Source organism: Anticarsia gemmatalis, chromosome 6, assembly GCF_050436995.1.
Source record: "Anticarsia gemmatalis isolate Benzon Research Colony breed Stoneville strain chromosome 6, ilAntGemm2 primary, whole genome shotgun sequence".
In the NCBI taxonomy this organism is placed as follows: Eukaryota; Metazoa; Arthropoda; class Insecta; order Lepidoptera; family Erebidae; genus Anticarsia; species Anticarsia gemmatalis.
Genome location: NC_134750.1, coordinates 9,477,271 through 9,492,742, shown reverse-complemented (window position 1 = coordinate 9,492,742; position 15,472 = coordinate 9,477,271). Strand labels below are relative to the sequence as shown.

The following is a 15,472-nucleotide window of genomic DNA, read 5'->3' as shown; positions in this document are numbered from 1 at the left end:
GTTTTGATACACAGACAGTTCAAAACCTGGTCTAATACACAGGGAATTCTGAGAATTCTTTCCAAGTCGATGAAAGCAAAAGCTAGTGAATCTTTAGCAATCAAACAGGAGTACTCTCGGTGATTCTAATTTGGAACCATAATGTCTGTTCCATATCACTGACGTCTAGAACTTTCGGCCAAGTCAATGACCTATCTTATTCTCGGTCTTCTTACATGTTTTTAATGACTTTTTTATAACCTTTGTGAATAGTTGTACTTAGACGGCATTCCTAAAATTCTCTGTTATGTAACTATGTCTAAAGTCACAAAATAAAACAACTTTTATTTGACCGTGATTCTTGAATATTATTTTAATTGTTTACTGGTTTAGATGTCAATGAAGTTCTTTTCAAGGTTGTAAGGTCACGATTCTAAAATCACAAAGTGGTGTTTTAAATACACACTGAGCTGTACCTCGATTCTCTACCACTATCGACTACCGATAGCCGGTTAGCTATCAACATTTTGACATTTAGAATGTACTGCCAAAAAAGTTTCTACGACGCCCGTCAGACGCGCTGATCAAATTTTCATACAACATTTCTCGAAGACAGGCCGGTTGTAGGTAGTTGACAAACTTGATACTTAATACTCACTGGCGTATGAGATTGCAACATTCAACGATTTTCAATTCTGATAACAGTAGATTTAGTTTGAGAGGAACAATGTTTATGTCGTATCAAAATAAAAATATGTTTTCTATAGTTATTTCTTTTATTATTAGTAACTTAAACATACTATTCCTAAAATATAGACTAGGAAACACTTATTCGCTTGTTCAACTGCCAGTTGCCAAGCGTACAATTTATTCAGCAATTAATATAAATGCTTTTTTCTGTTGTACACTAAGCAGTTTATAAACATTACAAAAAGTAAGGTCAAATCTCAGAGCAAGATTATATTTACTAATGAAAATATATTTGTCGTAGAGCAAAGATAATACTGTACTTCTTTGAATAAAAAGAACAGTATAAACTCGAAAAATCGATTTACAATTACACAGCAAGGAACAATACTTATATGGCATCTAATATGAGATTAAGATATATTACATTTACATTAGGCGTTAAATATATTGTAATACGGTGGATTTATTTGATTGGAATTCAAAATACATGAGATTTCTTGTACTGGGTACTGTACTTTACTGATACAACAGTCATTGCAGAAAGGTTTTACACCGCAAACTTTGGAGTGCTCTTCAAAGGTTTAGCCAACGGTCTGCATCAATTTCACACGAAATGTAATGTATAAATAGTTGGAGTATGTTTATATTCGAAATAGATTGTACATCTGGTTTTATAAAATCTCTCTTTCAAATAAACTGCAAATGTTTATTTTACTCACCCAGTACATTAGAACAACATTTTAACTCGCTCAAATTATATTGACTTTTGATATTAAATCCAAAAGTTAACACTAGACTTTGGATTTTTAAATAAACATTTATAAGTACGACAACATATAAAACCACGAACGCGGTATGAATACTGAAAATGACTATGTTTTTTGGTGTACCATTCAAGGCATGGGTGAATACGCCGATTTGAATGCTTCCAAGGCCTCGTTGATAGCATCATTGCTGCAGGCGTTACCATTGTCGTATGAGGGCCCACATCCGAAGGTGCTGAAGCATGCTTGCTGTTGTGGCTTATCACCGGCACAGCATGAAAGAATAGCAGCATTGCACATCACGGGAGCACGGCCCATTCCAACCTCGTCGAATCTAGGCGCCTGTGTGGTGTGAGGAGCTGAGCTCTAAAAAGAAAAATACAGTTCTTTATTCCGAAATCCGTTAATCAATGTCATCTCGCTCTTGAAGACAATAATAAACGTTGTCATCTCAAGGAATCGCCGGCTCGCGCACGGAATCAGAAAGTGGAAACTAGTAACGCGTAAATAACTCGGTAGTTGCGTGAATTTACTAGTAGTAAGACAATGTTATATTATCTGCGTTTATTTACTAACAATTGAGTGCGAAAAATGTCCTCGATGCTAAGTTTTAAATTTATACAGAAGATGCGTTTGCTTAACATTTAAACGCGGACGTATTGCGGTTTTTAACTACCAGTTCGTGTCATTAAAATGTAAAGAATAAGCACAGATATATTTGTTTAGACACGTTGAAGGTCTAGACAAGGAAATATTAATATCGAGTGTTCTTTACACAATGCTAATAAAATTATATTTGATTAGAATCAAAGTTGATTTCTATAAATTAATTATTGACACTTACCTCGGCCTGTAGGCTGCCATGTTCCACCTTCGGTGCGGGTCTCTTCATCGGTCGTAGAGGTTTGATCGGATCGAAAGAAATCGGTCTGGAGCCATCACTATCATCATTCTCGTCTTCATTCAAAACAAATCCCCAATTTTGATTTGTGTCTTCCATTTCAGGGAATCTGCTGGTAATGTTGGGTTTCTTAACATTAGTGTTGGTTGGTGTGCATGGACCGTATTGAGGGACGGGGTAAGGGACAGGATATGGGATGTAAATTGGCTGAGGAGGTGATGGAGGCGGCTGTGGGCGCTTCACGTAAACCGAAATCTCTTCGAGTAGCTTGACAATTTTCGGCAAAAGGTCCTGTTGATTACGGTCGTATTCCCTTCTTTCTGGGTAATAAGTATGTATGGGTGGCGGGTAATCATAACCATAATTCATTTGCCATCTTCTCCTCCGATGACGCTCTGCTCCGTGCTTTTTAACACCTTCATCTTCGGCCTCCAATAGCGGATCTGTATCGCGTCTATCGTCAAAACTCCTAGCGTTAACTACAGCGAGACACAACAACACACCGACTAGTAAAGCGAGTGTATCCATCTGTAAACAAAAAACGCAACCGTCAGGAAACACAGTTACCTTCAACTTGATGCGGAAATATCCGTGTAATCGCTTGTAGGTATTTTATATCCAAATTATGCGTGAAATTAATATGTCTGAGTCTTATAAATTAATACTGTTGAACTAAATACAGTTACGTTATACGCGTACTCGTAGCGTAATAGTATTGTGTTCTATTAGCACATATTGTCACAAGCCTCGAGGACGAGGCTGGGATGACTCGGCCACTGTTTATTATGTATTTGACATTGGCGACCTCAAAACGATGAATTTTACATGTATCTTGAAATAAACATTATTGACATTTGCGTGAACGAGCAGTAAATTCTTACTTAGCCGGTTTTAAGTTGAAATCTTGTTAGTATTAAGAATTTATGTATTTGTTGTAATATTCAACTCATCCAGAATTCACTTACAGCTTATGTTCTTGTAAATCATCTTTTAATTGTTAAATAATTATCATGATCATTAACAAGTGTTAGCAACCGCCATGCCGTCTCGTTTTTTTACCACTTAAACACAATTATGAAGAACTTAATTGGAAACTAATAATAATTGTACACAATTACTAAAAACCAATTAGTTGTTATGTCGAAATATAGTATCACGATTAATGTGACACAGAAACAGGTAGTAATTTTAGCAAATATCCGGAAGGAATAAAAAACAGATTGGTTTTCAACTAAAATGGACTGAGTCAGACAACTACTGAATGAAAGGTTACAATTACTGTATTTTTGAGAGCGCTATACATGGCTACACCAATATTCTATAGATCCTTCAGTCAAACAACCAAAATCATATGAATGAAAATATATTACTTTGATGTAGATTTAGATTATTTCCAACAAAAACACCTTACACTTAGTTGAATCAGTACGTGGTACCCTGAACTCCAGAGTCTAGACAATTATCGACCCATCAATATTACGCACCTTATTATAACGTAGAACAGCAGACAGAAATAAAACAGGTTTTAATTACGTCACTTCACTAGTATTCAAACGATCAATATCATTATCACTTAATTACATTGACAGTAGCGTGCGTGTGTCGCCGACCGCGTTTCGCTAAAGACTGGCGCACTACCGGCCGTGGCAATGAATGCGTATGCGCATGCTACTCCAATATTTATGTAGACGGTTTAGCCGGCATTATTCATACAAACTGACCCATTGATAAAGGACTGACTGTACCTACTTACTTATCTACTACTTACTATCAGTGCAATCTTACGAGGTACCACGTAAACGAGTGCATTTCTTGAACTTGGCCGTGAAATCTGATTTAAAAACAAAAATAGTGTGTGGTAAAAATATAGCGGTGGTTTTTGTAACGGTCCAAGAATTTCAGATGGTAGCGGTTGATTCATGAGATTGTAGGGCAGATATTTTTAAAGTTGTCCAAAATATTAGAGTAAACCATTTCAGTTTATGTTTCGTTTGATACTATCTAATGCCATGCAGAATGACATCATTTATGACCTTTCTTTTTAAGGCAAAAAAAAAACAAAAAACGTTCGCCCCGTTACATAAAAAAATACTAGGGTCCAATCAGAAAATTCAGAATAAAAGAAATACAAACATCGAAATATTTATCTATTAGTCCATACAAATTTCACTTTATTAGGTTTAGTACTATTTAGTTAGCATAATAAAATTGTAATACACACTATTTTAGATATAGTTCTAGTAGATATCTATTAGTATAAATATTTTCCTTTCATGATAGTAATAACCCGTAAACACATAAAATTATGAACACCTATGAACGTATTTTAGTCACCAATAAAAATAGTATGAGTAGTACAAAACTTGGCATTTGTCCAATGTATGTGGATTTTCCAACTCATTCTTATAACTCATAATGGTTTTAATTGTAAACATTATTTAATTTATTGAAGTTATTGAACCAACGAAATTAACTGTTCTTAGAAAATGATGACAAAGAAAATAAATAAAGATCGCAGAAACGATTAGTTGTACTGATGTTATAAATTACTATCAAATATTTTATATCGAATATTGAATTGAATATTGGGTATCTTACAATACTTCGTATGTTATGTTAAAATACGTTCAGTATTTTGTGTGCACATAGGTGTTGAGGAGTCATGTAAGAAGTAAAGCAAGTAAAAACAACCTCTTTTCATAAAATACTTCTAATAGGTATCTATGAGTAGGTTATTTGTAATTGTTGTTGTTTACAAAAAAATACCCGCATGACATGGTCTTTTCTTTTAAAGCATAGTGTAAAAATTCCCGAGATGGCTAATATCTAAACAAGTTTTATACATTTCGTTTGTAAAAGCACACATGCTATAATAATGAAATGACATGATTTTATTATTACTTATACTATTCGTTTATTTAAACACTTCATTTACTTTTTAAATATTAAAGCAATATTCAGTAGAGGGCCGTTGGCCAATTGTTAAATTTGTTTATAAAAATGTTCAAAACATAATATCAGAATATCTATGAATCGTATCAATCTAATTTCATCTGTTTTAGATTAACATTTTCAGTGACAAAAGTAGAACAATTTGGCCCTATGAAAACACAAAAATGTAATACAATTCATGAGAAATTGGCAATCAATTCTTCAACCTTCCAACAAGGTTTGTGTCAACCATCAAACGTAATGTGTTCATAGACGCCACTTCCATTAATACAAGTCCCGAGTACTGACCTCGGTAGCCAACAGTTTAGATTAATGAATCGTAAAAGCTCACTTTATAGTTAGTCATTGCTAAATTGGCGCACTGGGAATACCGTCTCTGTAAGACTTTAGTACTGTATTTTTAATTAGGCTCAAAGCTTAGCGTATAGGCGTGCCGGAAGCCTGCTTGGGAAAATTTCTAGTTTTATTATGTATGTGAAATCTATCAATCGCTTAGCCACAGTCAAAGAAAGCTACAATTTAAAATAACCCTCCATTGTATATTTTTTCGCCGTAAAAGCCCGTGTCCAGAGCCTGATTTTCTACTACTATCGAGTGTAGGTTAACTATCGGAAAATTTAGCATGAAAACCTGTTCAGCGCCCCTAGCGTACTTCGGAAAAACAATTTTGCAGTACATTTTAAATGTCAAACTGTCGATACACGATGATTCCAATGAGGAGAATCGCGCTATTGTAGGTAAATATATATATTCTGAATGTAATTATCATAATCTGTTATAATTTGTTTCGTAACAGTTTAATCTTATTTTTCATAGGCTTTTCGTACCAAACTAGTATATCTCCTGGTTTTTTGATGGGAAAATACATTGAGGTTGTTAAATCACACCCACTTGCCTTCATCTATTGTCGTCAAACCTTTCAAAACCACAACCACAAAAGACTAACCAATAGGCACCGTAATAGTTGGTTCAAAAATAAAGTTGAAGCTAGGAACTTTGTTGGTCACCGCAAAAATCCGAACGTACGCTCAGTCTAAACGATTACCTTCGTTGATTATCATAAATCAATATTTAGAGTTGACAGATTAGTTTGAAACCTACGCATCAATATAGGGATTTCCAATGCGTTTAGTTTTAAGTGTACAGAGTCATCGTATCGCTACAATTCTTCACGCCCAAATACATTAATGTTCCCAGTAACATGAGTCATATGTCCACGTGTATTACTAGATGGCATTACATAGTCATCGTTATCATTGAATGTCATCAATGAAACACTATGCTTGTTAAAGTTATATCAGTTTTTGTTTTTAGTTTGATTTCTGTACCAATTTTATGTGTTAAATCATTTTTTGTCTTACTATAGACCAGCAACTTAGTAGGAAGCCTTGTCATTTAGAAGATTTGCGGCGCAAGAATGTATACAAAATTCACAATTTCAAGCATCAGTGGTCTACAGATCCACGCAGTTCCAACTACAAAATTTTGGAAAATTAATCTAGATAAATCATGCATGCCAAGGCTCTCTACTAAGTTGTCGGATTATAAAAATGACAATGTTACGTAATATCCGTTTTTACAAAATATCACTCACAAAAAAATTAGTATTAATTTCTGTGAGTGCTTGTTTTATTAGTTTCTTCCGTTTTTCTATTTAAGCTACTAACTGATTTGCATTCAATTTTAGAAATAAACTCTATACGAGTATGCAAAAAGCAAGCAAGGCTCTGAGTATGTGCTTATCAAGGAAAACATTGCAAAAGCTAATTAATAAATCAATGAAAATGTCCACAAAAAGCATTGAGACCGCAAATGGCGATCTTCCGTTCTAAATAAACTGTGTATTTCCGATAAGAGGTACTACGTAGGTACTTCATTCGTATCCGTTTGCATAATCAATGATAGCAACGTCATATTGCAAATAAAAACACGGTACAATTATGACGTTGGCTTGTAATTGTAGTGACTGTACTTTGAACACTAGTCTTGATTTCAGAGTTAATCTGCTATGCATGAATGGATTAATTATCTTCATGAACAGATAAATTGTAATATAGAGGTACAATGTAGTAGCTCGTGTAGCAGGAGAAAATTGCAATTGATGGAGTACAATTGTAACTCTTCTGTCTTATTTAATCTGCCGCTAATTGACTGTTTCTACAGATAATGTAACTCGTAAAAAAGTGAATGAATTAAAGATTTTGAAAATATAATAAAACATGCAAGTCCATTCAGCCGCTGGAAAAGCCAAAAGCCAGATTTTTTATTCATAAAATTAAATCACTTCTTTATAAAGGCAATTCATATTTGCACAAAATAGTCGGAATGAAGGTTGCGAATTGCGGTAAAATCTTCAAATTAGGTAAAGTTTTATTAATGTATGTATCGGTATTGTCAAAAATATATATTTTGATGTTTGCTCTAATTTGAACCTATCAAAATATTCAAAGCACTACACAGTACAATGTCAAACATTGTCATCGCCTTACCTTATCTACCCTTAGTAGCCTCTTAACAAACACACGTACATACACGGCACACCACGTGTCAACATCCGAAACGCCCGAGGTTACGTCATTACACCGGTCAATACTCCGAAACACATTGGCATCACGAATTCAAGGATTAAATGCCATTATTAATGCGCTAATATCGAATTAGGTTTTGGTTTATACGTCTGCAGTGTTTGGCTTTGTTATTTAACATTACGCCTATTATACGGCAATATGCAGGCAGAGGTAAATGAAAATGGAATTAAATGCTGATCCCATATTTATGAAAGGGATATACCTACTGGCCACGGTTTACACAGACTAAGGCTCTTTTAACCCATTACTGTCCCACTGCTGGGCATGGGTCTCCTCCAAAACTAGGGAGGGGTAAAGCCTTGAGTCCGGCAAGCTGGCCAAGTGCGGGTTGGTTGTCAAAATCATGATTTTATTTACGTAGGAATCGAAGTCGAGCTATCTTGATCGACAGTCGCGCATACAAACACAGTTACTACAGAGGCAATTAGTTCACGTTCAGTTTAATTTCATGTAATTATATTCACTTTACTGAGACGCAGACGGTTTTATTACGTCTCAAGGTAACTTGCTTCAATGGTCTGGTTAAGGTTCAAATAACTGCTTGTTATAATGTATTTTTAAACAATCCACGAAATTCGTATGGTTAAGTAAAATACTTTTGGAGACACCCATTTTGATACAAGTAATTGTAAGCGAGGAGAACCGAATATAAGGTAAAATCGAAGCATGAAAATATATATTTTTAAAGGTGTGAGAAAGCATCAAACCTTAATTAAGCATTTCGCAAGTATCTTCATCTTCGAACAAAATGATTATAATTCATTTTTGGTTTGATAGTTTCCAAAACATAACTTCCTACTAGTATAATTCTTACTGACGACAAAGTAAAATTTCCTCTTTATCATTAATCACTTATCTTCTTTCTTAACCACATTTCCGCCATAGTCTTACCGAATTTGGCTTAAGTAATGTCAATATTATACGCCATGAAATATTTTTTGCGTGCAGTTAACTTCCTTGATTCATTCGCAACTTGAAGGCTCGGAGATTGCTTAACTCGAAGCTTCTTTATTATTTTCGACGTCTTTCACCTTAAATAAACGAAAACATAATATAAGAGAATCATAAACTAAAGCTAAACCACATGAGAAATCTTTCAGTAGTTTTTGAGTTTATCACAACCAAAACTTCTTCTTGATTGGTAATTTTTGATAATTTCATCCGAAACTGCGTGAAGGCATTCATCAGTCATCTTTGTCTTCGTCATTCACAGCTTTTCTTTACCTACAGCTAGGCATAAGCCTCCTTCTATTGCAGCAATAAAATTAGCAAGAATCATCCAAATTTTCGTGAAACATCAAACCATAATATATCCGGCATGGTATCTACTGGTATCTACAATGTGTTTTACGATAATTACACAGTTACTCATCAATGACCACACAAAGCAGTTTAATCTACGGAATACAAAGACGTACGTAATGGCTTCATGCACTTGACACATATTCATTGTTTACACCATATTACGGTGACACATTTACAACTGGATTAATATTGTTTATTAACTGATTAGAGATTATCAGCACTAAATAATGACTGTGAGATGTAATTATGTCGCAAGTTTAATGGAAAAAGACCTAAGAACTATTTTCTTTGTATGTCACTTATGCCATTCTTTAGTCGAAAGTGTATGGGAAGTAAAGTAAGCCCTACTATGGAGCCTTACCCACTTAACTGTTTTTCCACCGATATTTGTTGGTAAGATAAAAAAGTACCTACCTTTAGAGAGATCTGATGCGAGAGAGATGATGGGATATAATTAATTAGTGACTTATGCTCTTATGGACTAGAGTTGTGATGAGCTGCTACTACGTCTCATCTCTTGATCTCATTCTAATAGGCATGATTCATATAACATTAGTAAGGTCAATGGCCTACTCCAGCAGTCATTATAATACTCTCCACTACTTGTAAATGAAATACGTTGTATAAATAATACATGGGACTTACATTTAAAAACGGCGAAATGCGGTGCATTTCATAGTAGCTACGTTTTTGCATCTATAATTATCTAGTAACGTATGACATAGCACTCATTTACATACAAAAAATGAGCTGAAATGATCAACGGGGAAAATACGAGCCCGTAGCATTATTAATAGCATTTCGAAGATTTTCCACGAAATGTTACGCAAAGATAATATTATTCCTAAGCGGAAAAAGATCAGTAGGAGTTTACTGTACTCGGATTTGAAACCGTGTGGTAGGGAGTATTGTAGGACGAGGAGCTAAGAGAAACGTCAATATCGTTAGTTAGCTTCAACGAAACCTGTCGCCCATAGCGATAAGAAGAGACCTAAGAACGCTACAATCCTTACTCTTACGTTGCTTCATTCATATCCATACATATTGATCTTTAAAAGTTATGAATAAAATTCCATCACGTACCTTTATAACTCGAAAAAATCGAGCCTATAGAGGCCGAATTCACAGTCTGTAATTAGGTGACCGTAAACTTAACAAAGTAGCAATATTAGGCTTGAATCATTCAGTGGAAGAGCCTTTTGTTTATCGTGACGGGACCGCAGAGGCGCCTGAAACTGTTCCCTTGTTCTCTTGCACCCTTCGTATTTCGTTTTACTTTACAAAGTATTTTTATATGAGCATCAGATGGTTGTTGAGTTTGTTCGTGTATTATTAGTCGGTGCACGGTTAGTAGAAGTGTAGGTATGTAGATATTTATAGCAAGCCACGCTAAACGCTTTCATATGCTATGAAAATACGATTTCATGTCGCTATTTGCGTCTATATTCCAGAAATTTGCTCTATTTTTCAAAGGAAATGTACCTATTTAAAATACTTAAACCACTAAACCCAAATGTACCACATAGTATCTAGACCAAATTGGTCTGTATTGATTTTTGTTTTATCAATTTTCGGTATGAACCCTAGTTTTATATGTGTTAAAACAAGGATTAGGATAACTTGGCAGTTGAGAACAATTAAAATATTTATAAAGTAAAATATAATAAAAATCTCAGTCCATTTGGTATAAAACAATACGCGTATTCATAAAACTGAGTTACTTTATCAAAAAATATGCGTACAGTAAAAATAATTTATTCATGTTTGCGCTATACAATGTCGTCGTAACCATTTTTGTAACAAATGTACAATGTATACCGGTCGTTAAACTGTGTAAAATACACTATTACCATTATGTGGGTATATTATATTTTTAAATAAGCGTATCATTGACAAAATCGACCTGTTTTATGGTGTTAAAAGAAGTATTCTGTGAATAAGGAAGTCGTATGAAGAATAGTAATGAATTACGAACATCTTCATCAACAAATTGACTAGGTAATTGACACTTTTTGTTTTGTCAAAGTAGCATTTTTAGATAGCTTTCTTCTATTAAAAAAATATCCTTAGTCATAAAGTTAATATGGCTAATAATTTAAAACCGTTACTCTCAGCTTCACTACTTACCTACATAATAATATGGTCGTATGGCCGAGTCTTACAAAATTAACAAGAGAACTGCACCCGAAATGTTATTCGCTAATTAAATAATTCATACTTAAGTCCTACTTATGTTATATTTTCTACATATTATGACGATAGTCAAACTGGTGAAAGATCGACCTAGTAAATTAAAAGGAATCAGTAGCACAATTCTCTACAGTCGGTACTGTCGAGTATCTAGAGTTCGACATGTAAAATGTACTGCCAAAATAGTTCCTAAGAAGCTCACTAGTGGCGCTGGTCAGATATTCGTTCTAAATTTCTAGATTGTTAGCCGGTTGCCGGTAGAGAAAATTGATCGCAGTGACATAAGTACTCATAATAATATTATACTCTTTATGATATCAAAAATTAAATGACTACGTAGTAACGTTCCATTTAAGGTTGATTAACAATCAATCAATGACGTGGCTATCAAATGCAATACCGTAAACTGTTTTAGAAATACAATTGATGTACGCACATAGGTAGAAGTTAAACTATTGATTTCAGTAGTAAAACCAGTCAGTCAAAACTTTGCTTCATAAAGTACGTCGTATTAAATAATTATATAATTTATATATTAAATAAGGACGCCAATATGAACTTTTATACTATTTAATATTGCAACATCGTATTGAGTACCTCATAATACCCTGAAAAACAGATTATCCATATAACAACAAAACACAAAAACAACAAAAGGTTTTAAGTTACTTTGTTAAGCAAATCAAAATTTGAAGTGTTTTTATTCTTACAAATATGCAGAGTGCCGTTAATCTCATATATTATAAACAATTATTTAACATACTATCCCGACCTAGTTGCTTCACAATGCATCTATGATCGAATATTAACACCAGTGTCTGTTAACCGTCAGGTGAATCTAAGCAACGAACAAAATAAACTGTTTTAGACTGCTACTAGAGACGTGCGCTACTAGGCGTTATGCAAGGTACACACTGTGCAAACAATAGGATAACCTGTGGTATTACACGAGAGACGAAAGCGACGCAGTCCTTATATTGTCATATTTATGTGAAAATTCAAACCGCACCTTTTTGCGGGCGTGAAGGGTTGCTTTAGGAACTAATTTGAGGGTCATTTTAAATGTCAAACTCTCGATTCTTTATAGCAGCGACTGTAACCAATCGCGCTTTTATTAAGAGTCGCGTTTGCAGCATCGCTAATGTCGTTCACATGGGACAGCGGGCTAGCAAGTATGACATCAAGCACTTTTCGTTTGGATTTGTCTTTACATACCTCGTTCATCTTTCGTGAAAACGCAGCCTTAACCAGTATTGTGTACACAAAGCGTTTCAACATCCAACCTTGTTGGAGATGTTATCCACAAGTTTTAGAATGTTTATGCATATATATTTTTAGTTTTAGACTAAATCTTAGCAGTATTTTTAGTAATATAAACAAGTTCAACCTTTGTTCAATGCGGAATAACTGTGGAGTGTAAATACGGATGTATTTCAAGCATTTGTTGGTCTAGTGATCTTGTTATCATTTATTATATTTCAAAAAATCTTTTTTTTATATACCTCATCGAAAGCATTTTGTTATATACCTCATCGAAAGTAAGCTTTGGTCACTATTTCGTTTGTAAAAAATAACCATGTCTCGCAAATCTCTAATTATCAAGAAATCGAGTGCCCTAGAAGACGACATTACTCATGGAATCCACCATCAGTAACAAGTGACAAACACCAAAACAATAATTTCAGTCTAAGTCAGAAGCAAAAACAAACTAATTTGTGAATTCATATAAATATTGCCAAAAGCCGAACAATAATTTTATAAGTCGTTACCTCCGTTCATATTATTTCTAAATTCACTCCAGGTAAAAATAGCATCACTCTGTATTGTCCTTCACAATGAAAGTCGGGACGTATCCACAACATTCAAGGACAGACCCTGACCGAATTTCCCATTTTCATTTGAATGTAGTGTCAAGTTACAACTTTTACTCAGGTGATATGAATATGCGTAATGTTTTCGACAATTTCTGGTCTTCAATTTGATAAAAAATTATATTTTGGGCCGGGGATGTTACTGGGTTCTACGCTATGAATGTAATGATTAGGTTCTAAATTAGCTAATTATTTTTGTATATTTGACATATTATTATGATAATTATGTATATTATGTACTTAAGGAACTTCCTGCTGCATTGGTAAAGGTGGTTGTCACGCCACTGCCACTAAGCCTGGAGGACTTGGATTCGATTCCCACGCGGATTAAATATTTTATTATGCGCGATCAACAAATTGTTGTATCGGGTCTGATTGTACTTTGTCTTTGTTGATTGTAAAAGTCCCCGTAACGCAATAGCAATTTTTAGTGCAGGAGTAGTTTAATAAAAAACAATTCCATATTTATTAGTTGTATAAAATAATTAAGCAAAACGGAAGAAAATGGCTTTTATCCATTTCCATATTTTACCGTAGTATACATTTCCAGACCTTTTAGTACATTGCAAGCTTTTAAAAACAATAGCGTAAAAATGATGCGTATAAAAGGCAATGTACATTAAACTATTCATTTGCAACGCTTTCGATTATTCAGACTGTGCTAATAGTTGAATGTGCTACAGAGTACCCATTAGTATCTAGTAGGATTATGGGATTTATTTGTGTGCCGCAAAGTCTAGCCTTCGTAGCTTTCAGAGTTAGTACGAATAATGTATGGAGCTGATTTTTATCCTATATGTTAGAGTCCATTATATTAGAACAAGTGTTATGAAAGTGATTTTATTGCGAACGTTATTATTGTCGGTTCTTTGTTTCGGAGTGTATAGATCGAAAATATACGTACATTTCCTACTAATCATTGTTCTACTACTACTGTATTGCTTTATACTATCTACATATATTTTCATTGTAAAATTAGTACAGATATAATAAAGTCACAATGCAATGACTTCTGAAAAAAGATTTTAATCGTCTGAAAATTTAAATTTTACTTTTTAAAGTGGTCACCACGCCACCTTCAGTGAGCCGTGGGTTCGATTCCTACACGGAACAAATATTTGTGCAATACACAGATAGTGGTTAAAGGGCTCGTTTTACTGTCTGTTCGTTGTTTGTATGTTTATAAAAGACGCCGCTACACAAGAGTTCATAGTGCGGGACAAGTATTTAAAAAAATGTGGATATTTTTCGAGCAACGGTTGCATACAATATTTTATATTTCGATAATCTCTTTGTTATATCAACTTATTCTTATAAGAACGCTTGGCAAACCTCGTCTGTACTTTATCAAGCGCTCAGGATGGAACGATTTGTAAACACTATTGAAATTAGGTTACGACTTACGAGTCGTCTGCGTCAATAAGCTTGTACCAGTTTAAGTGCAACTTGCATTATAAGTTGAGTCTCTTGAATGTTTAATGCAAGTTATATGTTAATTTATTTAAACGTTGACGTCATTCAGAATTTGTACAGGAAAATAATGGGTAAAAACTTATAAAAGATGGGTTTGTGCATCGATTGAATGAGTTTTGCATTTAAATTGTTATGATTTTAGCAAGGAAAAGGTTTGTAATAATAACATGATTCGAATCTAAAGTGTGTATGTCTTTATTGATAACGTGTGAGGCTCAATAGGACGGTTATTGCGAAGAATCATTTTAAAAGCTGAAAAAGTTTTTATCACCAATACGAGACAAGTATCAAATTGTAATTATTATTATGAAATCAGGTTCAGGTATCGATTAAATGTGTTTGTTTGTAAAGTTCCCATAATTTCATGCAACAATAGTTATGTGAGGAAAATTAAGCTGCTCTCACAAATAACCTTACTTTTTACATTGACCATGAAAAAATACTAACAAAACGGCAAATTAAGGTCACCTCAACATCAAAGAACTCAATTCGATTATTTTCCTCCAGTCTTTAAAAGAAAATTGAAAGCGGGTTTTTTTCGAATATCCTTTTAAATCCTTCCGCAGTTTACGTTTAAAACCCCTTATCTCACCGAACCCGAGTTAAGAGATTTTTCATGTAGCAGAAAGGTTCTTTGGCGGTCCTTCGAGCACCTTGCAATGTCCACATTCATCCCGTTTATCTGCACTCGTTATTACTGGTTAATGTGCTGTGAAATTGAGGTAGATGGACCGGACTTTTTATGATTTCGTGATGGAC

The 15,472-nt window shown here is 34.2% G+C and overlaps 2 protein-coding genes across 2 annotated transcripts in view; one reads left to right on the top strand and one right to left on the bottom strand.

Moving 5' to 3' along the window:
- Positions 1-15,472, top strand: part of LOC142973718 (uncharacterized) — a 189,896-nt gene that overhangs the window by 97,249 nt on the left and 77,175 nt on the right. The window lies entirely within an intron of this gene.
- On the bottom strand, positions 737-3,998 carry LOC142973715 (uncharacterized). Its single transcript, XM_076115687.1, has 3 exons — positions 3,819-3,998; positions 2,278-2,862; positions 737-1,799 (listed from the first exon to the last, which is right to left on the bottom strand). Exons 2-3 carry the CDS (start codon positions 2,860-2,862, stop codon positions 1,563-1,565), a joined length of 822 nt encoding a protein of 273 aa, XP_075971802.1. The 5' UTR covers positions 3,819-3,998; the 3' UTR covers positions 737-1,562.